Raw genomic sequence first — 23333 nt, 5'->3', positions numbered from 1 at the left:
CTTCGCATGTTATCTCGCTCATCTTGAGGCAGATCCATAGAGTACGCCCAGTAAGCCTGTATACACGCGACGCCGTCGGAGTAGGGCATATGGTCCTTGTTAAGCCCCAGCTGGGCTATATCCAATCGTCTTATAGTTCCTTGCTGTGCTATTTGTGATTGAGAATGAGATTTCTCATGTTGTCTCGCTCGCTATGAGACAGATCCATAGAATGCGCAGCAAGCCTGTACACAGGCTACGCCGTCGGAGTAGGGCGTATGGTCCTCATCAAGGCCCAGCCTGTCTATATCCAAGCGTCTTATGGTCCCTTGCTGCGCTGTAAGAATGTAGGATAATAATGCTGCGAACGCGTTCGCTCATTTGTAATTATGATGGTAAATATTTTGTCATTGTTGAGAAATATGAATCTATTTCTTCTTGTCCTGAGGAAATTATCTGGGAGGAGGGAAAAAGAAGGAAATAAATAGAGCATCGTCTTCTACAGCAAACGGCCAACGGGGCAGTCACGGCTTGCAGCAGCAGGAAGATGACGTGGATTAACACGTGATTCTTGACCGCTACCTGTAAGCATCAAAGTCACTACTGCTCATGTAACGCCCTAGCGACCGTGGAGTTCAAGCAACGGGACAAGACGTGTTAACCACGCTATCATTACCTAAGGTAGTACCAAGATGCATATTTACATTAACTCCTAGCACTTTATATACATTGCCTCGCATCAGAGTGCATCATGTGCAAATAATCGAAATAACGATTGATCCTACTTCTTTGATCCGCCCCATCTTGTCCTCGCCAGTCTCAACAAGAGCCAAGCCAACAGTCGGTATACAACCAAGCACCCAGCCAAAGCCGCTACATTCACCACCGGATTGTCATCGAAATCATACAGCCGGAGGACCTGCTTGCCCGTCGTAATTGGACATGTACCATTTGCAAGCTGCTGCCCTGGCTTGCAGTAGAAGGTTTCATCCCGCAAGGCATAGGGGGCGATTGAACGTGATGCGTAGCGGATGGGTGAGAGGTAGTTGAGCGCCTTGAAAGCCTTCGGGGCGTTGATGGACAGCACACCGGCCATGGCGGTGGCAATGGAGAGGAACATGCCCATGATGTTGACAGCGAAGCCGGTATGGTTGACGATGGTGTTGAACATGATTCCAAGACTCTCGCCACAGGAGACTATCCCGAAGCAGCCAAAGACGGAGACAAAGTACATGGTTGCCGTCCTCGGAAGGCCGACGGCGAGACACATCAAGATGCCGAAAAGAAGGCAGCTGAGAATCTCAAAGGGGACCTCGAGGATTGTGTAGGAAAGCAGAAATGCATCCACGCTGTATACTCCATCGTCATCCTCTCGGTAAAAGACGTCTCGCTCGGTGGGATAGATGGCCACGTTTTGCAGCATACCGACAAAGTAAAAGGCTCCGACCTCCTGTATGAAGCCCATCCAATTCTGCACCGCGTAGTAGTCGTGATGCAGTGGTGCGAAGAAGAGGGCAAAGATGATGGCCAGTCCTACGACTTGCATTGTGCGAGCCATGATGAGCTGAGGCTGCCTGCGCGTGTTGATGACGGCGCGATGCAAAAGCAGAGGCACTGCGGTAGCGAGGGAAGCACGCTTATGGACAAGAGCGCCTAGTTCTGCTGGCGTTGAAAGATTGGCTTTGTTGAAGGACTTGTGAGAGGTGGCAGGCTGAATCTTAGGCTCGCCGTCGTCGTTCACCACTGCTATATCTCCATCATCAAATGATTGCTTTTCGTCCAGTTCGTCAGTTTCAGTTATCTCTGGAAGCCTTGACCCTTCCTCCTTCTTCCATTGCTGCTCCTTGTCTCCTCCAGACGAACATCCTTTCCACTCCTCGATGAGCTTTTCAACCCTATTTCTACTCTCAGCTTCCCTATCATCTCGTTGCAGGTCAACAGTAATCATATCCAAGGCAAAGTCCGCCGGGTTCGAATGTTGTGGACATTGGTATCCCTGTCTGTTGAAATAATTGAGCATATCCTTGGCGCGACCGGCATAGGCCGGGGCACCTCCGCGAGCAAGAAGTAGAACATTGCCAAAGTGTTTGAACAAGTCTGATCGAGGCTGATGGATGGTAAGAATTAACGTTCTTCCTTCTTGAGCAAGTCCTTGAAGAACTTCCATGATCGAGTTCGCGGTGAAGGCGTCTAGTCCAGATGTTGGCTCATCCAGGAGAAGGATGCGAGGATCTGTAAGGATCTGCACAGCGATGGACACTCGCCGCTTTTCTCCTCCTGAGATGCCCTTGACTAAATCGTTACCAATCAAGTTGTCTGCGCAATCCTTCAATCCCATTTTCATGAGAATCTCCTCGGCGCGACGATACTTTTCTTCCTTGCTCATAAACGAGGGCAGTCGTAGTGCGGCAGAAAACCTCAACGTCTCGCGAACAGTCAACGAGGGTAACAGAGCGTCGTCATCCTGGCAGACATAGGAACAGACAGATCGAACAACTGACGAAGACGGGACTGCTCCGTTAAAAGACATTTTGCCGGATGGACGATAGTGAGTGCTTATTGAGTTGCGGAGCCGGAGCGCCATTGAGTTGAGAAGGGATGTTTTACCGCTTCCAGATGGACCCATGATGATATTCAAGGTACCGGCCTGGAAAGTCACATTAATTGGCTTAACAATAGTTTTTCGAGGCAGCTTTTTACCATTGGCAGCTCTTTTATCAAGATCGAGAGAGAAATTCTCCAGCTCAACATCGATGGTGCGAACCTCTGCAATGGACCTTGCAGTCATCTTTTCCTTTCCGGCTGACAGATCCGTGTCTGAGACTCTTGGCCGAGCGATAGTCATTTCGACCTTGATATAGTGCAACCCAATCGCCGATAGGATGAAGAAGAAGATGACAAACGCCGCAAGGCAGACAATCGGGCGAGCAATCCAATTTCTGGGGAATCCGAGTGAGGACATGATGTAGTCTCCTGTATACTGAAGGCATGCGGGATTAGATGGCCCACCCGGCTCGGGACAGTCGTAGAAGCTGCCTTGGAACTCATTTCCACAATACGCTCCAAAGGTGTAAAACTGTGGTACTGTTAGCTCATTATCCCTACAAGAAGCCTCCAGTATACGATTTTTGAGAGTATAAAAGGGGGAACTCACCGACCAAGTCACCCACTTCAGCCATCGAACATAGACTGGGATAGTATCAACTTGGATGAATATACCACACGCTATGCTCTGCAGCGTAAAAGCGAAATTGGCAATCAGACTAGCACCCGGGAAGTGTCTGACTGTCACGACACACGTAAATGCGCACATGATGCAAGCAAAATGGTTGACAAAGCTGATACTGAAGAACGTGAAGAACTTGGAAGCATTGTGATCAAATCCAGCCATGAAGTATAGAATGAGAGAAAAAAGAAAAGGGACAGGGAAATCCTCCGTAACGAGTCGTGCCAGGCGTCGTGATAAGATGTATGGCACGGCATCGACGCAGTGCTCTGAAGACTCACGATCAAATGTCGGCATATCAATAGTCAGGCGGTATGTTTCAAACATCAGGATCAAGTAGCCCTGAAGGCCAACGCATATGTACAAGAGACCCTCTCTAGATCTAATGCCAGCCTGATCGCGACCGACATTGTAGAACAGGTAGCCTATCACGAGTCCCATGATGATGGCTTCTAGAATAGACGCCGTCATGCCAAGGGGATCTCGGTATGTGACCTTTAGGGTACGATCTGTCAAGATGCGTACCTGGCGGAGGAATCCGGCATGGGTCGTTGCCTTTGAGTGCTTGTTTCGCCTCATCTCGGCGATGCCCTGTAGTGCCGGGAAGCGGCTTTCGCTCTCTACCCTCCATGCTGCTTTCAGGCTCTCGAGACGAGTGGAAGTTTCTGCCTCTAGTTCTGGGGTACGGTTGTCCACGGCAGCAATGTCAATAACGAATTCTGCTGGGTTCACAAACGGAGGCAGCTGATGGCCTAGATCCTTGAACCAGGGGAGACATTCGGAGACGGGGCCAGAGAAGACAGGGCTTCCCTTGGATAGAATGATGAGGTTGTCGAAGAGGTCCCAAATTTCAGATCGAGGTTGGTGGATTGTCGTGATGATGTTTCTGCCTTTCTGGGCTAAGGCTTTTAAGGTCCTGATGAGTTGGAAGGCGCTTGTTGCATCCAGACCGGTGGTGGGTTCGTCGAGAAACAACACGGATGGGTTCGACAAAAGCTGGACTCCGATGCTCACACGCCTCTTTTCGCCTCCAGAGCAACCGCGGTGCTGGCTATTTCCTATGCGTGTGTTGGCGCATTCTTTAAGGCCTAGTTCGCGAATAACCTCCTCGACGATCCTCTCGCGGTCTTCGGCGCTGGTAGACGACGGCAGTCGGAGATCAGCCGAGTATCTTAAAGTCTCTCGAACCGTCAAAGTCGGCAGCAGGATATCCTGCTGCATAACATAGGCATGCCTTACGCTGTTCACACCGAGCTGCCCGTTGAATACCGCCAGGCCTTGTTGGCTCAATCTCGAGCTGACAACCCTTTCCGCGAGATTGTTGAGCAGGGTGGTCTTTCCTGAACCACTGCCTCCGATGATGGCCGTAAGAGTCCCAGGCTTGAGGTCCGCATCGACGGAATGCAGCAAAGTCTTAATGCGAGGCGCAGTCTTGAATCCAGCGGAGAATAAATCGGGATATGTACCAGGATCAAGCCATGAAGGCGCCGTATCTACGGAGATGGCCAGTCCCCGGATCTGAACATCAACGGCCTCGACATCGTCGAGAGATAAATTCGCTGCGCCGGCGATGGAAAAGCGGTTCCTGTCGAGCTTGATGTGGCTGACGGGCACATCGAGCGATGTATCAGTTGTGCTTCCAATCTCGGCCTTTTCAACATCTATCGCGGCAATGTGTCCAAGAGCTTCCTCCTTGCTCTCGCCAGCTGTTAGAGCCATTGCGACTGGGTCCGCCGTTGCTTGGTTCGACAATGTGGCTTTCTAGCTAGTCAAAATGCGGGCATGATGACAGCTTCTTTGGGCGTTTGAGGCGCTGAGAAACGAAACAAAATGCTGACAATAATCACCTAAAGGATATAGCTGGACGCTTCGCTGGTTGATGAAGTGCGCCAGGATCCCGGCCCACCAAATCAGCTTGACAGGGCAGAGATTCTTCCCTCTTGCAGAGCTTGCAGAGGGAATATGAAAGATGGCATGGCGAAAAAGATCGATGGAAGGAGCTCATGCATGAAGACTTGATGGTTCATATCATGTTAGGCCGAGCATTTCGTTAGTTCTGTGGATCCGATCCTTGTTACCCCGACGGAGTAAATTAAAGCACAATCCGAAATCCGTAGCTCTCTCAATTTAGTACTGTATTTATTGAGCTTCGCGAGAGGACTGCCAACTGATTTAAGTGTTTATTAGAACAAACGTAATCTTTTTCATATGACATTCTTATATATTACTTTAAGTCACATCCATGTCATATAAGTAGCGAAGAACGAGGCGTAGACTAAGACTTAAAGCACACAATAGCGTCGGATCTACGACTCAGGTCGATCTCCATGTTTACGCGTGTTATCATGCATTGGTCCAGTTTAATATTAGACACAATAACCAGCTATATTTACATTGCTCAAATTTTATCTGAGGTGTAGTCTTTCTTTTTTATATAGATGGGCCTTCACATCATCACAAATTGTTCCAATTCTTGGCCAGTGTCATATTAATCACATGATAATACGAACATTGGCCAGCCTCGGCTAGGCAATTTAGCCAGACCCTCCACATGGTCTTACTCCTACAGCTTAGTACAAAGCTTCTACACATCGTTCTCAACGAGGCCTTTCAACGTCTTGGCCAGCTATTCCTGGGAAACTCGAGTACACTGTTCTCATATTAAGTACTAATCATGTACTACTATAGATACATCTCTATAGTATCTGCTGCTATAACTTCATTCTGGCTTGTTTTTATTCTCCATTCTTGTTAACATCCTTACTTGGTCGAATACGACAGCATGAGAGCAAGCGCAAGCGCTCCTGCCGCCGCCGCCAAGTTACCGTGGCAGAGGCGCCAATGGAAGGAGCTGTTGGCTTCATATCTCAGGCGAATAGCTCTACTCTCTCGTCTCTCTCTCGATTCGTCTCGATTCGTCTCGTCTCTGTATCATCTCTCGTCTCTCTTTGGTCTCTCGTCTATCATAGCCATCGGCAGCTCCTAAGGGTCAAGAAAAGAGCACAAGAGTGAAAACGTAAGCGTGCCCAGATACCCGGGGTGAAACAATGGGACCAATAGCAAAGACGTGACCATCGGATCCTACCAGCAGTCCAGGAAAAGGTACAACAATGGAGACGCTGGTATGAAAATTTGCCAGAAGTGAGAATTAAAAGACAAGAGCTATAATGAGCGCGTCAGCGCCAGCGCCGACTGCTACGAGAGGCTAGAAAGTAACAGAGGTTGCAAGAGTATTTGCATATAACAGCGGCCTCTGTCTCATCACTGGCGTCGGTGTTAGCGTTCGTAATGCCATCAGTATTACGCCTGACCTTGGCCTCTTTGCTAGGTTAGCCTTGGTTTTGCTATGGCTATCGAAATCGCTTTCGTTGTCGGTCAAATAGTCAGAGGTTCAAGAGTATCTGAACACAACAGCGGCCTATGTGCTACCATTAGCTTCTGTGTTGGCGTCGACCTCGGCGTTACCATTAGCATTGCGTCTGACTTCGGCCTCCTTTGCCAAGTGAACCTTGCTTTTTATGCTCCTTGGGACTTCCTTTGATGTTGGTCGAATAATCATAGAGGTCACAACAGCATGTGTACATGATAGCGGCCTCTGCGTCGATGACCTGTAGTTGCCCTATGCTTCGCCAAAGCAGAACGGCTGCTCTCAGGTTTTCCAGCACCCGCCTGTTTTCCCTCTCCTTAAACTTTGGCTTTTGATATCGACGGGCTCAGTCTCGCACCTCCTTACTGTATTCAGGCTCTAAATTATACCACTTACGTCGTCGTTGGTTTATTCTTCAAAGGACTCCTAGCCTCTTCAGCCACTTACGAAACTGCTGTCGTCTTTTCGCTTTTGCCCCTGGCAACTTCATGATCTCCCGCAGATTTTCTGGGCATGGTCAGCCTGACAGCGGATTTCCTGACGGCACGTTATAACGCTATTAAGCTGGCTAGCATTTTCAAGTCGTTGTAATAACAAAAGACTTATTAGACTACCACCCTGACGATGGAGAATCAGCTTTACGGCCACGGCCGCAATGACGAGTACGCTGTAGCAATTACGGGCACGCCGTCGTGATTTTCAGCTTGCAGCGATTATCGCGACCAGCTCGTGATAGCTTTGTTCCTTCCAAATTGACTGACCTACATAATCCAAGATTACAGTATCTTTGGCAACCGTATTCCTCTGTGATGTAATGGTGTAGCAGCGTACCTGAGCTGTAGTTGTAAGTTGTAAAGTCCCAGGTTTACATTCTCATTTTGCAGCCCTTCCCATCTAGCTTTATATACCCTTTCTAGCCCATAGTTAAATAACCAGGTGGCATCAGCTAATAGCAGTTGATGAAACTTGGTTAATTTTAGTTTTTTTTTTATTGTTTACATCATTGTTTTCAGTCGGTTTTAGTTACGGCGGTGCGGTTATGATTTTCCAGCCTAGAAATAGTAGATGGGGGGTTAAAAATCCTCATGCAACGACGGGATTTTGACTTGATTTCCCTAATGGAAAGGAAAACGATAACCAAGACAAAAGAAAAACAGCGCCCCATAATCCTCTTAGTTACGACCGGTTTTTCAATTCGAACCGTTGCATCAGCAGTTTTCATTCAATAACCATTTTCAGGCCCAAAAACGCTGCCTAGACCCCTTACCTAAACCCCCCGGCAACAACAATGATAGGTACCTACTTGTGGTACACATCGCCCGTGATCCCTCACGCATCACCACACCAACACACACGCACATTATTACGTTAATCTTAAACGTTATATTCTAATGCTGCAACCCTTCAATTGTCCATTCCAGCATCCCATCGTCTGTCAGCCACGATCTGTCGACAAATCACATCGTCAGATTCTTGCGCTACCGGTTGACGTCATCCGCACTGAGACATGATCGACGAATGATGGACCAGAATCGCCTCCCTTGCATCTCAGCCTCTGTCTAGACCCCACAAACAAGTGCGGTCAGGCATCGATTCTTTGACTGCACTCGGTAACAAAAGTAGGAATTGTCTCGCAGTCTGTACGAATGTATATGGGATCCTGCACCCTTGACTTCAACTTGGTTTATCAAATCGAATGCTATTACTACCTATTACCTGGCCATAACCTCACAAATCTCAACTGTGCTTTCTACGCCATAAAAGATGCAAACCATGTACGTGCAAATGCGTGTATGCCGAAAACCAAACGCAATATGCCAAAAACGCCCGCCCGCTCGCACTTGAATATGCCATCTACCACGTCCGTCTATTCTTCCATGCGCATGTCCCTCGTCTCCAAATCAAAAGCATTGACAAAATCATAGAATCGTGTGTTTCGTATCGTTTACAAAGTTCTCTTCTCGGTGATGGACTCGCCAAAAGGCTTGGCAGCGAGAAAGCCGTCGCCGGGAGCCTCCAGATCAAACACCTTGCGGCCACGAAGCCACGTCTCCATGACCCGACCGGTGAATTTGTGGCCTTGCCAGGGTGAACAGCGGTTCTTCCAGCGCATGTCGCCCTGAGTAAAAGTCCAGACGTGCGTATCGTCGAAGACGCAAATGTCGGCGTCCATTCCGACCTTGAGAGCACCTTTGCGGTGAGAAAGACCGACCTGCTCGGCGGTTGCTTGACAACAGAGGCGGACCATGTCGACGATGGTCGGTGCCTTGGATGTCTCGGAGCGCTGCTTGGCAGCGGTATGCAGAATAGGCAGGCCGAGGCCGACGGACGAGATGCCACCCCAAGCGGCGAAGAAATCACCGCGGGCAACGGTTTTGGTTGGTGGCAGGTCCTTGTGGCTGTTGACATCAAGACCCGAATCTGAATGAGGAATCGCAGGTCTCTCGAGGTGGTCGGGCAGCAGTTTCAGCTGAGGTGTACAAGGTGAGTGGTCAGAGACGACGGTACGAATGCACGAGTCGTCGGCCACCAGTTCCTCCCAAAGGCCGTCTCGGTTGTTGGCCTCACGAATGGGAGGGCAGCACTTGTGCCTCGTGTCACCCTTTTCAATCTCTTCAGCTGATAGCCCCAGATAATGGAAGCAAGTCTCGGCGGTGATGTTGACTCCCCTCTGGCGAGCTGCCTTGAGAATCGGAATCGCTTGCGTCGCCGACAGGTGGACAATATGGAGGTGTAGCGAGGGAGCGATGTGGGCATGTGCAAGGATTTCCTCGATGGCATAGGTCTCGAAAGAAGGGGGGCGCGATTCGAGAAATGTGCTGTAGGCAGTCAATTCGCCTTTGGGAGCCGCAGGAGGATCAGACGTCAGGACGGCATCACCAACAGAATCGGCAATGGGAGGGATCATCTCAGCATGGAACATCAGAGTGGTCGGTTCATGCTTGAGCGTCTCCATGGCCAATGCCACATCTTTGGCGGATACAGCAGGGAACTCGTCGACGCCGGATTCAATGAGGAAGCCCTTGAATCCTCTAACACCAGCCTCTACGAGGGGTTTCAGCTGGTCTGCGTTCCCGGGAATGACACCGCCGTAAAAGCCTACGTCTACCCAGCACTGGCCGCGGCTGGCCTTGAGCTTCTCTTCGAATCCCTGAAGAGTAGTCGTCGGCGGGATGGCATTCAACGGCATGTCGATAACGGTGGTGACGCCACCGCTTGCCGCTGCTCGGGTTCCAGTCCAGAATCCCTCCCACTCTGTTCGGCCAGGCTCATTCAGGTGGACATGAGCATCCACAAGGCCCGGAAGCAACAGCTTGGGAGAGTGGTCTACATAGGTAGCGCTGGGAGGGAAGGCCGAGGCGGGAAGGATCTCGGGCAGAATGGAGACGATTCTGCCAAGCTCGGGAGATATGCATATGGTCGCCGGAGAGAGGATAAGAGAGTTGTCTGGAAGTGTGAGGACGGCCCGAGTCGAAACCAGGACGGTGAGCGGCCCGACGTTGGAGGTGTGCGTGACGGTCATGGCGACAACTACGGCTTAGTCTTCTAGGCCTGTGTGAGTTATGATGAGCTCCGAGGATGAGAGACCGCTCTCCTAAACGATCTTTCACGATGAGAGACACTAAAGCGAGGTGCACAGTCAGAGCACGAGAACTTCACGAACTACGGAGGAGGAGGGGTAAAGAAGAGAAATAAGAAAGGAGGCAAAGAGACGGGACATCCAGGCGATGCAAGCCGCATCGTCGGCCGGAGCCGATGACGCTCCAGAGCAGTCTAAGCCATATGGTGGATAGTGGCTGGCAGGCCTTATCGTGGGATACGATGGGCCGGGGCGAAAGGGCCAGATAAGAGGGGCCGGAGATGTATCACACATCGCTTACTCTGGAGTATTCTCCTTACTCCTGCTTCCATCTCTACGGGCAATCTACGGGCAATCTACGTTACGAACTCTGCAGCTTCGTTGTCGGGAGTGGTCCTCAGCAGAGTTGCAAAATTTTCACATCTCGGGAGGCAAAAAACGAGAAAAATTTCTCTAGCGAAAGTGAAGGGATTCGCAGAACCCGGATGATCGCTAGCAAAGGGAGCAAGAAAAAAAAAATCTCCACCCTTATCGGCTTCGTCCGATGGGCCAGAGCGAGGATGAAGATCAGATTACCAGGCTTTTCGGGACTGAAGGCGCGGAGCGCGTGACCAATCAGCATTTGATCGAGTAACAGTTACTCGAGACGGCGCGACAAGAGGATAAAGCTGAACGACTTCGGCGGTGTCGGGATTGACGATAAGCGAACGGCTAGTGGAGGCGTTATCAGCGGTGGATTCAGGGTCCTTATCAGAAGCGCCACACAAAGTGGCTGAGAAGAGTCGCTGGGCGAATGCCGTGGCTAGTGCGATAGCTGGGATGACTAAGGAGGTCACGAGGACGAACAGACGAAAAGATGAGAAAAAGATCGAATAGTTGGCTGACTAAAGAGGTCACGAGGATGAACGGACGAAAAGTTGAGATGGGAAAGATGCATCGGAGGAGATGTGCCGTAGAGCCGAGAATTGTTACATAAGACGAGGAAGAGAGGAGACGCTCCACGTGTTCTGCATGGTCAAGCTAATGCAAGCATCTACAGCTCCGGAGTGCTGCTAACTTGCTAAGTTCAAGGTTATTCTTAGGACCAACAACAACCAACATTGCGGAGCAGCTTCATGCAAACGACGGTCCAGCTCATTCGCTACAGCCCTGGAAGATGCCCGAGTGATGTGCCCGAGGCTGGCTGGAGACAGGCAATAAACGCCTTGGCACAATTAACGCGAAACAGCTTGCAAAGTGCCGTCTTCCGCGCGTCTACGAAGTACGAAGCACGCTCACGCTAATTCTTTGGTCCAGGCCATGGTCCTTTTTGTTGCCCAACTGTCCATGGCCCAAATACGAGGCAGTGGTGCCTGGTTGGAAGATGGATCAGGCTCTCAGTCTCAGCCATGTCTCAGTTGAAGAAGGGCCAGAGATGAAGCCCGTGAACAATGGTCTACTTATATATCACTGGGACACACCACCAAACCGGGGAAGTCTCCCTTGCCGCCGCCAACTTGCTGCTAGTACGGCCTCAATCGGTCGTTCCCCGCATAAACAGGGCCGTCCTTTCGGCCTAATCACTGTCACTACACCCAATGGGTGTCTTTTACGACAGCAAAGTCTCCTTAGCTGCAACGGATATCCTCCCGATTCGCACAGCCCCGCTATGAAGAGTGAATGATAAACCATATGCCGGCAGCATGTTATTTCCATTGACCACGTACGAGCACGGGGTACCACTCGGCGAGAATGAGTATTGAAGGGCCGGCCTGATTATATACACATTTTACGGTCTTTGTCGGTGATATTAGAGTCTCCGCGTAGGCACCCGGGGAGCCACTGATTTCCCTTGGCGTGCGGACTGCTTGAAATGACATGCTTCTCGGGCAGGCCAATGACAATGGTTCACGTTATATGCAGCTGTGCGTGCTTTTCCAATACGATGGGCTGGAACAGTCCATTGGATGTGTTGATCAAGGAACAAGGTAGGTGGTATGGCAACACGTGTTGATGTGCTAGGAAGAGTTCTTTTGGATGGTTGTGCCAACCCAACGTTCAGGGGTGCAGTCATTAGCTTGGAGACGGATGTGAAAACTGGTTTACACATGGCGGCTGCTGGGACTGGATTGTAGCCCAAGTGGGCGGCACTGTCTCGAGCTGGGCGCGTATCACGACGATGTAGGAGTGCAAGGTTGTACAGGATGTACTCTTGCTCTTAGCGAAGAAAGCAGGATACGAACACCAATACGCAGAGGGATTTCTATCCTGGTGGTCCATCATGCCGAATCAAGATGCAGTCGGTATACCTGTTGTTCCCTTTCCCACCTGACGCTGTCGTGGCTCGAGTCGAGCCCAATTCCAAACCTCAGCTTGCAGTCTACTTGCGCATCCTTGCTTCTTTTAGCGTACACACTTACTTCAGCCTCACCATCTGGCGCACTCACACTGGCATCAGATCCCCCACGCTCTTGTTTAAGCATGTGAACCTGATATGTTAGTCTATTTGTTCGAAGCGATGAGTTGTTACTCTTTTGCATGAGCATATGTACGTGGTGCTCATACATGACGCTAATTGATTATATACAGTTTAGTGATGGCTATCTCGGACTGCTTTGCAAGAGATTCTCCCTTGCATTGGGCCATTGTCATTGTCTTGTGTGCCTCCCGCAGCCGGTGTGCAAGGATCCCCAGGCTTGCAGTTCACGCTTTACCTTGACAAGATTGTGCGGCATTCAGTCGTTTCTTGTTTCCTGCCAGCTTCTCGATAGCTTGTGCTTAGCGTTGCTGCCCGAGTGTTATACGGAGAGCCAGATGTTTTCATCTTCTTCAGTCCAGAGGGGTGAACGTATGGCCCAGCCATCCCGTTGAAGCTTCACCCAAGGTTTGAGAAATCACCAATTTGGTGGCACGAAACATCAAGTCAGCTCTTGCTTATAGGGCAAGTGAGTGGCCCATTCAGTCATTAGAGCTGAGGGGGGAGGGGAAAGGGGGGTTAGACTGCTTTGCCAACTCTTCCGGATTCGCATACCAGCTAGTCGGACAAGATAGCCGCCCTCCCCGATCGCTCCTAGTTTAGCAGGAGATGTCATCATATTGGCTAGTGCTAACTGGTGGTACGTCGTGCGTGTGTGAACGAGTCCAATGGGCCGCGGCCATATACGCGCCGTGGAGGAGGGGGCGTCTACGCCATGGCGATGGTCTGCCTGACCTGTGAGACATTGGTCGGCTAGGGCAGTGATCTATGTCAAAAGAGGGGAGAGGATGGCTAGAGTAGGCCTTTGTCATGACGGGAAAGGTCGAGACCCGGGGACCTTCCAAGCACCTTGGAGTTGACTATATATGAGGCAGGTGACCCTACATGTCTTCGTCTTTTCTCATCAGCCTTCCATCATCCTTTCCTCCTAATTCATCCCCTCAAGCATCAACGGAACCTTTTGTCTCTTCTTCTTCTTGCAGCTTTTGCTTGCTTCGAACAAGAAAGCTTGAACCTCTCATCTCACCACGAACGGAATAAACCCCCTGCTGCATAAGCACCGTCACACCTCAGATCTCTCTCAGATCAACCATGACACCCAACACAGATACACACATGCACCCTGGCACCGACGCTGACACAGTCCTCCCGCTACATGGAACCCTGGAGGGTGCCTTCCATATGCCGAACATGCCACCGGGGCCCATGTCGATGACATCCTATGTCACACCGCACCCGCACATGCAACACATGCAACCCTTTCCAACCAACTATGCCATCGGGGCGCCGGCCGTGTGGGCTGCCGCCGGCGCCCCTCCGGCTTATTTCCCGTACATGATCGACGCTGCTGGTCAACGTTGGGACGTCGCTTCTTATTCTGATTGCAAAGCCGATTCTGGAGTTGATCAGATCAACGGAGTGGTGATAGTGTGCGACCCGGGGTCAAATGGCGAGGACCTACAAGCTCCCCGGGGGAAATACTATTACAACGGCTGCAAGAAGCTTGGCACAGGATCACAGATCAACGGCATTGAGATTGTACATCACGGCGGTTCTCCGGCACCAGCGGCGCCTGCTATGCCCGGCCGCTGGGAGAAGATGGATATGCTCACTGCGGAGGGCAAGGAGATTAAGGGGGCGCCCAAGAACCAGATTAACGGCGTTAGAGTTAGGCTGATGAAGAGGTCGGAAATGGGTACCACGACTTAGACTAGGAGTTTTTTAGACGGTTGTTTTTTTTTTAGATGTTGTGTACTATTATACCCCCGATGTCGAGATGATCGAATAGGCACATGAATTGAGAGCGTTTTACCCTGTTACTTCAATACCCTCTCGCTATATCCAAGTATATTGTGACCATAATCTTTGAATGAACAGGTATAATTATAATGAGCATTAATTACATTGCTCCAAGCACTGATTGGGGCATCTACCTGGCATCGTAGAGCATCTGAACTCATGGTATACAGATATACTCGTACACGCCTCCAATCACCAGATCCCACGTCTTCTCTCCACTCTTAGAAGCGAATGGCACCTTAATCGATGCAATACGCTGCCGAAGCGAATGAAAGCGTGCACGAATTAAGTCCTAACAATTAATCGCTGTTTTCCCATTGACGAACTGGCTGATCTATCGAAAAGTCCGACCTCCTGTTCCCCCTCCTTTTAGGCATCCATCCATCATACCCCCGATCCATCGCTTCCGTCAATCAGAAGATATCCAGTTCAAATACCCTCTTTCAAGTGTGTAATTTTCAATGCCTGCCCATGCAGTCCTTTTCATTTTAATGTTTTTTTGTTTGCAAATCAAATAGCCGACCTGGTGTGCCTTTCTATCAACATCTGCATGTGTACCTTATAAGTGGTGATTCGACAATCCCGTAATTTTTTTTTTGGCTCCTTGCTTTCACACAAGAAAAAAAGAAAAAAACAAGTGCAAATGGCCCCCCTTTCTCCATCCAAACACCATGCCCTTTTTGTTCTCCCATTCTTTTTTCATGCCTTTTTTCGTTTCCCTTCTCATTACATATTTACCCTTTTCTTTCTTGCCCAAGAGTGGAATAATGGTACAAACGCCGGAACAGTATGTTGGTCTACTCCCCCCACGTGGTCTGTATTCAGGTTGCTGCGGTGTGTTTTATCAGCTCCCCTGACCTGTGATGCATGTGATTGGTTACTTTTGGCGCTGGATCGTCTTGTGAGCCATTTCAATGAGGCCATCCTTGGCCTCGCTGTCGGGGAAGTCGGCAATGGCAGCAACCGCCCTCTCGGAGTAGTCGTAAGCGAGAGCTCGGGTCTGCTCGATGCCGTCGCTCTGGAGGACCAATTGGCGAGCCTATAACGTTGTCAGTCACTTGTATGATTACTATTCACTGCGTGTAAAACTCACCCTCTGGACGTCTCCCTCTTGGGCAAACTTGCGCCCAACGAGGGCTCCAAGCTCCGGCATCTGCTTCCAGGCAAACAGCAGCGGTGCCGTGGCCAGTCCCAACTCCAAATCTGCTCCTGCAGGTTTGCCCAAGTCTTGCCCGCTTCGGGTGTAATCCAGCATGTCGTCCACCAGTTGGAATGCAAGGCCCAGGTTCCGTCCATACGAGTAGGCGGCCTCGACCGTGTGCTGATCCGCGTTGCCGAGAAGCGCCGACGCTCGGCAGGACTTGGAAATCAAGCTGGCGGTTTTGAGATATGTCTTTTGCAGGTAGTAGCTTAAAGTCTCCTCGGACCACTTGGGGCTGCGCTCGTCGCGCTCTGTGTTCTTGAGCTGCATGAACTCCCCCTCAACAAGGTTGGCGATAACCGTGGCCAGCAGCTCCACCACCTCGGCGTTGCGTAGTCGTGCCAGCGCAACGGATGCCCTGCCCAGGAGGAAATCTCCAGCCAAAACAGCCATCTTGTTGCCAAATTCCAGATTGGCCGACGGTGCACCTCGTCTCGACACAGAGTGATCAATGACATCATCGTGTAGCAGAGATGCCGTGTGGATCAGCTCTGTGATTTCCGCCAACCGTCTCTGGCTTGGGAGAATGTCGAGATTTGCCGACTCGGCCGCTTCGCTTTCATACGACGTCGAGCTTGTCATTGGGTTGACGTCGCTTAGGATCTGCATGGGGGATATTGACGTGTCGATGCCCCTCGACGTCTCGGGAGCTACGTCCCGCGGGCTCTTGGGACACAGATGTGTGGCTCGTGACATGAGCAACACAATGAGTGGCCGCACATGCTTGCCCTCAGCCTGCGTATAATATTTGGCAACTCGATCGAGGGCTGGGTGACCTGATCCCAGCAGCTTGCGGATGTTGCCCGTCAAAAACTTCATCTCCTTGGCCACGGTTCGCAGCGGATCAATCGTCATGGAGTCTTTGGCCGCTCGTTTTGCAACATTGCCCACCACGTTTGTAGCCACCTGAACGGCGGCAGCCCACGCAGAGCTCCGGTTCGAGCTCGAGTGAATCCCCGCCTGCTGGATGGACAAAACCCTCCAGGCAGCGCTGGATGCCATCATGGGCCGGTGGCAGACGAGGCATGTTGACGCTCCCACTCGGCCGGCATCGCGAAGAGCCGCCGAAGCTCCCGCTCGGAGCCTCATCTGCGGCAGGTCTGCGGCAAGTCTCTTCGCAATCAAGGAGAGACGAGCTGGTCTTTTGCACTTTTCGCAGCGTCTGGGCGCTGGCTGGGGAAATCGATGTGGTCGAGGGCCGCAAAGTCGCGCAATCAGTCGTCAGATCTGGTGGTTTGAGTCGCAAATCCAGCCGTCCGAAACTTTTGCACGGCTCTGGGCCGAGGGGCAGCTGGGCCTATCGCAGCTGCTCATTGGCTGGTGCTCCCCGGGCGATAGGTCCTGGAGCACAGGGGCCGCGAGCCCTGTAACGCTGCTGCACGACAGCGCTGTAGCGGTTCCCGTAGCAGTTCCAGTTCCCGTAGCGCTCCGTGCGAACGCCCGCTATTGGGAGCCTAGCGTCGTTGGTCAGCCCAGTCGGCAATCAGAATTGGGAGCGTCCATTCGAAGAAGCTTCCGCTAGAGAAAAAATGCCCCGCACCGTAACCCGTAGCTTGCATTCGGCTATCCATACGTAGATAGCAGTTGAGGCTATGTGAATGATCAATGGATGCTTTGGCACCTTAACGGCTTCACACGGAACTCTACTTGCATGCCATTTAAGATAACAGTATAAGGTACCTTCACTCGCCATGGTGCTCTTGACGATGACGCCGTCCGTTGTGGACGCGCTGAAACTGCTGGGCGAGCAGCGCAAAGACGACGAGCCTGGCGACGACGGGAGACAGAATCAGCCCGAAAACGAATCATCGACAGAGCCAGCAGTGGGCAATCCCATCTCCCACAGCGAGATAATCAACCTTTACAAGAAGCTCGGTGCTTCACAGTCATTACCGCCCAAATACAGCCTGGAGCAGCTACTCCAGGGATCTCGCGTCTATATTCCCCCTCCTCCACCAAAGCCTGAACCGGTAGGTGCTCATCCGTGTCATTAATTTGCAAGATGGCGATGATTTACTCACACCTCTACGCATCCTCAGTCTGAAGAATACAAGGCCCTCATGGCCCGTCTTCGCCGCGAAGAAGATGCTCGGGCCTACGAACGCATGATTAACCCACCGCCTCCGCTCGAGACTTTCCAGCATCGATTCCCCAATGCCGCCCAAGCCTTTGCCGAAGCCAACAGGCCCTCCAACTCGGAAGATCTTGGCGACGACGAGGTTACATACAATGAGATTCATCGCCAAGTGATGTTGATAATCAATTTTCTCGTCAGCATTGCTGGAGTCGCGGTGACACTCTGGATTGCCGGCCGCTGGTGGAGCCTCTCGTCTCGAATATTCCTGTCCCTTGGCGGGAGCATACTGGTTGCAATCGCAGAAGTAGCCGTTTATTCAAGCTACGTGTGGAGGATGGGCGAGGCGAAGAGCAAACAGGGCGCAGTGAAAGAGATTAAGGAAGTTGTGCAGACGTGGATTGTGGGACAAGGGGAGGGCGACGACAAGAGCGTCTTGCTGGAAAGCAAAGACGAAGGGGACGAGCAAGTCAGGAGAAGAATCCCGACAACCCAAGCGGAGAATGCAGACTCATGAAATCTGAGTCGGTTACCTATTTGTTTTTGTATATTGCTAGCGTTTTGTTAATACCCTTCTCTCAATTATGGCACTCTCCTTGGCAAGAGTACGAAGTAGTTCGCACATATTGCATCAGATGATTGCCGTCAACATTCTGAGTAATTCAGCCAATATCTCTTAGAATTGCTGACAAAGTTTATCCCATCTATAAAATATTCAGTTGCAATGGGCATAATGACGCCCGGATTGTATGTACGTAAGCTCCTCAACAAAGATGAAGCGGGTGTGCATGTGACATCGCGTAAAGTGATTGCAATCGCGTCTCGACGCGTCTCGACGTGGGGCCAATTCTCGTGAGCACCACAAGCTTGGCGCCAGCATCAGGCTGTTTATTTTTCCCGAGCTCTATACCGAGATACAATTTGTCTACAAATTGCGAATTGCAAATATCTTCTCACGAGGGAGCCCTTTCATGCTTCAACGAGATACATACAACCAGTCTTTATTTGGTCGATACCTGTGCACACTAACCACCACGAAATCTGAGATACGCAAGTGCGATACGCTTGGGGCAGCCATGGTGAGTTCTTCGCCTGAATATTCAATGTAAGTTCTTATCCTTGTACTTTTCATCATTTTTTCTTTCCACATTGGATTCTTTGCTAATGCAACGCTTCATTAGAACAAAGCCGGGACTGCACCACCACCAGCGCAAGCGGGAGAAGCCGCTTCGCACCTACGGCAGACAAACCTCAACCCCTGAAGCACAAAGCGAACCGCCGTTAAAAAGGCAACGACTATCTGCGCTCAAGCAGCAAGAGGAGAAACCAATCTCACCAGCTGATAGTTCAGATGATGTCCCCAAGCTCGATGATGCAGCGGTAGCAGTTGCATCAGAGACAAAAACAACACAAAATGAACCTCATCAAGGCAAAACGGAAACACGCGCCCAGTCTCCAAAGAAGAGTTCCATCCTGAGCTACTTCAAACCAGCTCCCCAGAAACCCAAAGACGATCCGCCATCCCAGTCACAAGGTTCACCAGCAGAAGAGCCAATTGCCCCCCAAGAGTCACCAAAACGGAGACCCTCCAAAAGAAAACCTCGACTCCTCAAAATCAAAGCTACCACCCACGATACTCCTCACCAATCCTCCCAAGAATCAGATTCACATTCAAACCGCGATTCTCTCCAAAATACGAATTCATACTCAACAGAACCAACATTATCAAGCTCAACATCCCCCTCCCCGCCCCCCGGGCAAAAGAAGCCCTTATCAAAGACACGCCCTCCCTCCATCCAGACTACCCTCAACATCTCCGCGCAGGCTGCCTTCTCCGAGTGCAAGATCTGCAACACCGTCTGGAACCCGCTGTACCCCGACGACGTAAAGTTTCATAATAAGACGCACAAGGCTGTGCTCAGGGCGCAGAAGCGCAAGGTGGACGATTTATGACACTAGAGGGGATGGTTGAAATTTTGCATAGAACAATTCATGAGAGCGATTAGGTGTTGCTTATTTATTCGGGAGGGGAAAGACGGGTGGCGCGACAATGGAGACAGATTTGGATGATTGCATTGCATTAATAGTCAAGAAGAATTCATTATTAACCACGAGATCACTCTGCATCATTCTGCGAGATTACCATTTAATATCAATATGATCCTCAGATTCATTGGTAGAATGATACACACCAATTCAGCATCAGCCATAACGCATCACACCGAGAAGCAACTCAACTCACTCATTAGTAAATTCGTTTGCATTAACAACTGTTCCAGTCTCTTTCACAGAATAGGTATCATTAACCACTCAAAACAATCAGAAAACAAGAAAAAAACTCCTCAATTCTCCCCCAATGTTTTCCCCCCTTCTCTTCACGAGTCCCAGATACTCCCGCCTACATACTAAGCAGCGGGCTTTGCATCGCCGCCCGTCACACCAACTTCCTGCGCCTGGTGCTTCTCGACCGGCGTGGACGTGGCCACGGGTGACTTGGCATCAGCTTCAACCGCCTTGGTCGCAGCCGCAGCCGCCGCAGGAGCCGCAGCCGGAGCCACGGGAGAAGTCATGGTGGGCGACGACGTGGCCACGGGAGACGCCGGGGTCGAGAGCGCAGGGCCGGCGTTGGTAACGCCCTGGATGATCTGGAACCAGCGCTGAGCGTCGGCGGGCGTATGGGCCTTGAAGCTGATCTCGGAGCTGCCGGTGAGCTTGCTGCTCAGCGTGCCGCTCTTGTCCTTGCCCTTGATGTTGAACTTTTCGGCGCTGGGCACGCCGATGACGGCGTCGGGCAGGTAGATGGACAGCTCGGGCTTGGGGTCGTTGCGGGTGTCGTCCGAGTCCTTGAACTCGTGCAGGTACTTTGACGGCGAGACGACGTAGTAACCCGTGGAGTAGCCAAACGACAGCTTGTTGCGCGACTTGCGCTCAAGCGAGCCCTCGATCAGCGCCTTGGTCGAGGCGTGCTCCATGTTAGGGAACTGGATGGCGTCGACGGAGCGCGGCGGGTCGTTTGCGCTGACCAGCCGGTCGGCGGCGCGGTGCTGGAAGTTTGTCCACTCAAAGTCGCGCGGGATGCACTGCACCGTGCCGAGGATGTCGCTGTTGAGCGCCCGCATCTTCTCGCCCTGGCTGCCGACCAGCTGCGTAAAGCCTTCCATGGCCTGCTGCACGACCTCGAGGATGTGCGCCTCGAACGTGCGGAAGTTGTTCTGCACCGACACCAGGTCGTTGCGGTGGTTGTTCTCGGCCAGCACCTGGTTGTGCAGGCGGTGCGTCACGCCACGACGAACGACGTAGGGGTCCTCGTGGCTGTTGGTCTGCCGGCCGCCGTGCGAGTCGTATGCGGCGGACTGCTGGCCGAGCAGCTCAATGTGCTTCTGCGTCACATTGCGCAGCTTCTCGACCTCCTTGGCCGCCGCCTGCGCGCCGCTCGCGAGCTCCTTGGCCTTGTGCTTGATCTCCTTGTGCAGGCGGTCGAGGATGGGGCGGACGGAGCCCTTGATGCTCTTCTCCGTCTCGATGTTGGTGTTGATCATGGCCTGGGTGTTGGCTCGCATGTTCTCGAAGAAGCCCGCAATGCCGCCGAGGCTCTGGTCGAAGTGGTGGCCTTCACGCAGGGGGTTTGAAATGGTCTTTGGAACGCCACATGTCAGTAACAGAAATATGAGGAAAAGAACGATAGAAGAAAAGCATTGGCAAACCACCAAAGGGGTGTAGAAAGGGGGGGATTCGGGGCCGCATCTCACCTTCAAGACCTTCTCGTACTCCTTTGCCTGGCGGCCATGGACCTTCTCCACGGACTCGACATACTCCTCGAGATATCCCACCATGTGTTTCCACGCCTGCAGACGCTCTGCAAGCAATCCGGCGGTCTACATCTCGCTTGATTAGCCGCACGCACTTCAAACCTCCAGCAGGACAACAATGCCCCCTCTCCCCGCTGAGCATAGGTATGCAGTGTCACGTACAGTAGAAGGGTCCGCCTCCGGAATAGCATCGTCGCTCAATCCCGTCGTCGCGCGCGACGGCAGCGTAGTGTTTGTAGGCGAAGCCATTGTTAAAAGAATAGGTATGTAACTCTTGTTACTAGCAGGGGTATTAAGAAAAAGATGTAAACCTGAGGTTTAAAAAGATCCAGAAAAAAAGAATCAAAGCAAGCAAGCGCAAGTAAGGAGTAGATAGGTAGGAAGAGAACACAAGCGCGCAAAGGAGAGAGTCACTGATTTACGAGGTTGCAGTCCATTGGATATTAAATGAGGGACAAGCTGGAGAAGAAAAAGCCATTGGCGGTCACTGGCTTTCCCACTTCCCACCTCCCCTTGTCATGTCATTGCATGTTTAACCACAAACTGCTTTAGCTGGGGGTCCAGGCCGCGCAGCATTTGGGAAAACGGGCCATTGAGCTTCCACAGCCTCCATCGTGGAGTGGAAGAAAAAAAGGGCCAGCCAGCCAGCCATGGGGCGGGTTTGCCACTTTTGGCGGATTGTGGTAGCGCCATGTGCGGTGCGGTTTGTTTTAGCATTGATGATCATCAATGACCAAGGTTTGCGATCATAGTGGTTGCCATTAGCTCCGATAACTCTCTGGTCGATGATGCTGTAATTGAACACATGAACACCACACCACACCACTTACCTGACTTCAGCTCTACGAAACTTGAAAACAATTCACCTTCAATTGCCTAAACATCTAAGACATTCACCTGAGTCCGCGCTGCATGCATGTTCCAGATCCAGCAAAAAAGGTCATCGTCTCATTTTGCCGGAGTGGGGGTTTTCAGCAGCGCAGGGGGGATACGAATCAAAGCACGTACTCGTATTTGCTGCCGATATTCCCTATCTGGGTAATTTCGTCGGCTCTTTAACACCCGTGAGGCCTCACTCAACACCCTCTATTTCTCCCCTCCAAATTCGATCGTGAGTCCAAACGTGCTCAGCTCAAGATGCTGCATGTTCCAATACACTCGAAATCTTGATTTTCCCATGGGCGCATCCAATAGTCCACCTTAGTGTCGCCCGTGACGTCAGTTTGCACAGACCAAAAAAGGTGTTTGTCTCCAGGAGAGACTTTTCCGGCGTGGCTGCAGAAAAGTCGATGCTGTGACTTCAATTATCTTGTTCAACTCGATCTGGCTGCGTACATACAACAAACTCTATCCATTGCGTCAGACGAAAAAGCCACAGACACCATCGAGGCCAATAAGGATCAATTGGCATCAGTAGTCCCTGCATAAGTAGGATTTGCCCCTGAGCCATGAGGGGCCCGACTGAAGTGCAACGCCACTTGCATAGATTGGTAGCATTCGGCGTCAGTTGGTGATATCGCATTCAGCACACAATCACAGCATGAGGAAATGAGGTTCAAGGATGGAAGAAGGACGCCCACAAGCTTGTCCATCAGCGAGCGTCGTTGCTATTTGCTATACTAATGTTGGTGGGTATTTCGTAAATACTCAGCCCCGACCAGGCTGTTAATTGCGTGTCCAGAGAAGAAAAGTGATAAGTCATGATAACCTCTATCCCGCAGATGCCCAAAGTCTATAGATTGTATCCTGAAAAATGAAAGCCCCGCATAAATCGCTGACGCCAGTAAAAATCAACCAACCTGCATGCCCAACCAAAAGTGATAGATAAGAAGAAGACGAAGA

At 51.3% G+C, this 23333-nt stretch overlaps 7 protein-coding genes across 7 annotated transcripts; 3 read left to right on the top strand and 4 right to left on the bottom strand.

Moving 5' to 3' along the window:
• Nucleotides 1–760: 760 nt before the first annotated feature.
• On the bottom strand, nucleotides 761–4924 carry T069G_02659 (ABC-2 type transporter domain-containing protein; the record flags this gene model as incomplete). Its single annotated transcript, XM_056169869.1, has 2 exons — nucleotides 761–3055; nucleotides 3134–4924. 2 exons carry the CDS (start codon nucleotides 4922–4924, stop codon nucleotides 761–763), a joined length of 4086 nt encoding a protein of 1361 aa, XP_056030761.1.
• Nucleotides 4925–8517: 3593 nt separating this feature from the next.
• Nucleotides 8518–10095, bottom strand: T069G_02658 (amidohydrolase family domain-containing protein; the record flags this gene model as incomplete). The annotated part of the gene is made up of 1 exon (XM_056169868.1): nucleotides 8518–10095. One exon carries the CDS (start codon nucleotides 10093–10095, stop codon nucleotides 8518–8520), a length of 1578 nt encoding a protein of 525 aa, XP_056030760.1.
• Nucleotides 10096–13699: 3604 nt separating this feature from the next.
• Nucleotides 13700–14317, top strand: T069G_02657 (uncharacterized protein; the record flags this gene model as incomplete). Its single annotated transcript, XM_056169867.1, has 1 exon — nucleotides 13700–14317. One exon carries the CDS (start codon nucleotides 13700–13702, stop codon nucleotides 14315–14317), a length of 618 nt encoding a protein of 205 aa, XP_056030759.1.
• A 967-nt stretch (nucleotides 14318–15284) lies between these two features.
• T069G_02656 (polyprenyl synthetase domain-containing protein) lies at nucleotides 15285–16697 on the bottom strand (the record flags this gene model as incomplete). The annotated part of the gene is made up of 2 exons (XM_056169866.1): nucleotides 15285–15446; nucleotides 15501–16697. The coding sequence occupies 2 exons, from the start codon at nucleotides 16695–16697 to the stop codon at nucleotides 15285–15287; spliced, it is 1359 nt and encodes a 452-aa protein (XP_056030758.1).
• Nucleotides 16698–17299: 602 nt separating this feature from the next.
• On the top strand, nucleotides 17300–18199 carry T069G_02655 (endoplasmic reticulum-based factor for assembly of v-ATPase domain-containing protein; the record flags this gene model as incomplete). Its single annotated transcript, XM_056169865.1, has 2 exons — nucleotides 17300–17578; nucleotides 17648–18199. 2 exons carry the CDS (start codon nucleotides 17300–17302, stop codon nucleotides 18197–18199), a joined length of 831 nt encoding a protein of 276 aa, XP_056030757.1.
• A 559-nt stretch (nucleotides 18200–18758) lies between these two features.
• On the top strand, nucleotides 18759–19635 carry T069G_02654 (zinc-finger of acetyl-transferase ESCO domain-containing protein; the record flags this gene model as incomplete). The annotated part of the gene is made up of 3 exons (XM_056169864.1): nucleotides 18759–18787; nucleotides 18864–19062; nucleotides 19135–19635. 3 exons carry the CDS (start codon nucleotides 18759–18761, stop codon nucleotides 19633–19635), a joined length of 729 nt encoding a protein of 242 aa, XP_056030756.1.
• Nucleotides 19636–20087: 452 nt separating this feature from the next.
• On the bottom strand, nucleotides 20088–21740 carry T069G_02653 (apolipoprotein a1/A4/E domain-containing protein; the record flags this gene model as incomplete). The annotated part of the gene is made up of 3 exons (XM_056169863.1): nucleotides 20088–21317; nucleotides 21432–21557; nucleotides 21654–21740. 3 exons carry the CDS (start codon nucleotides 21738–21740, stop codon nucleotides 20088–20090), a joined length of 1443 nt encoding a protein of 480 aa, XP_056030755.1.
• Between the last annotated feature and the right edge of the window lie 1593 nt (nucleotides 21741–23333).

The sequence above is a fragment of the Trichoderma breve genome, chromosome 2, assembly GCF_028502605.1.
Source record: "Trichoderma breve strain T069 chromosome 2, whole genome shotgun sequence".
NCBI classification, from domain to species: domain Eukaryota; kingdom Fungi; phylum Ascomycota; class Sordariomycetes; order Hypocreales; family Hypocreaceae; genus Trichoderma; species Trichoderma breve.
Note: the sequence above shows the minus strand (reverse complement) of the source record. Positions and strands in the feature narration are given on the sequence as shown.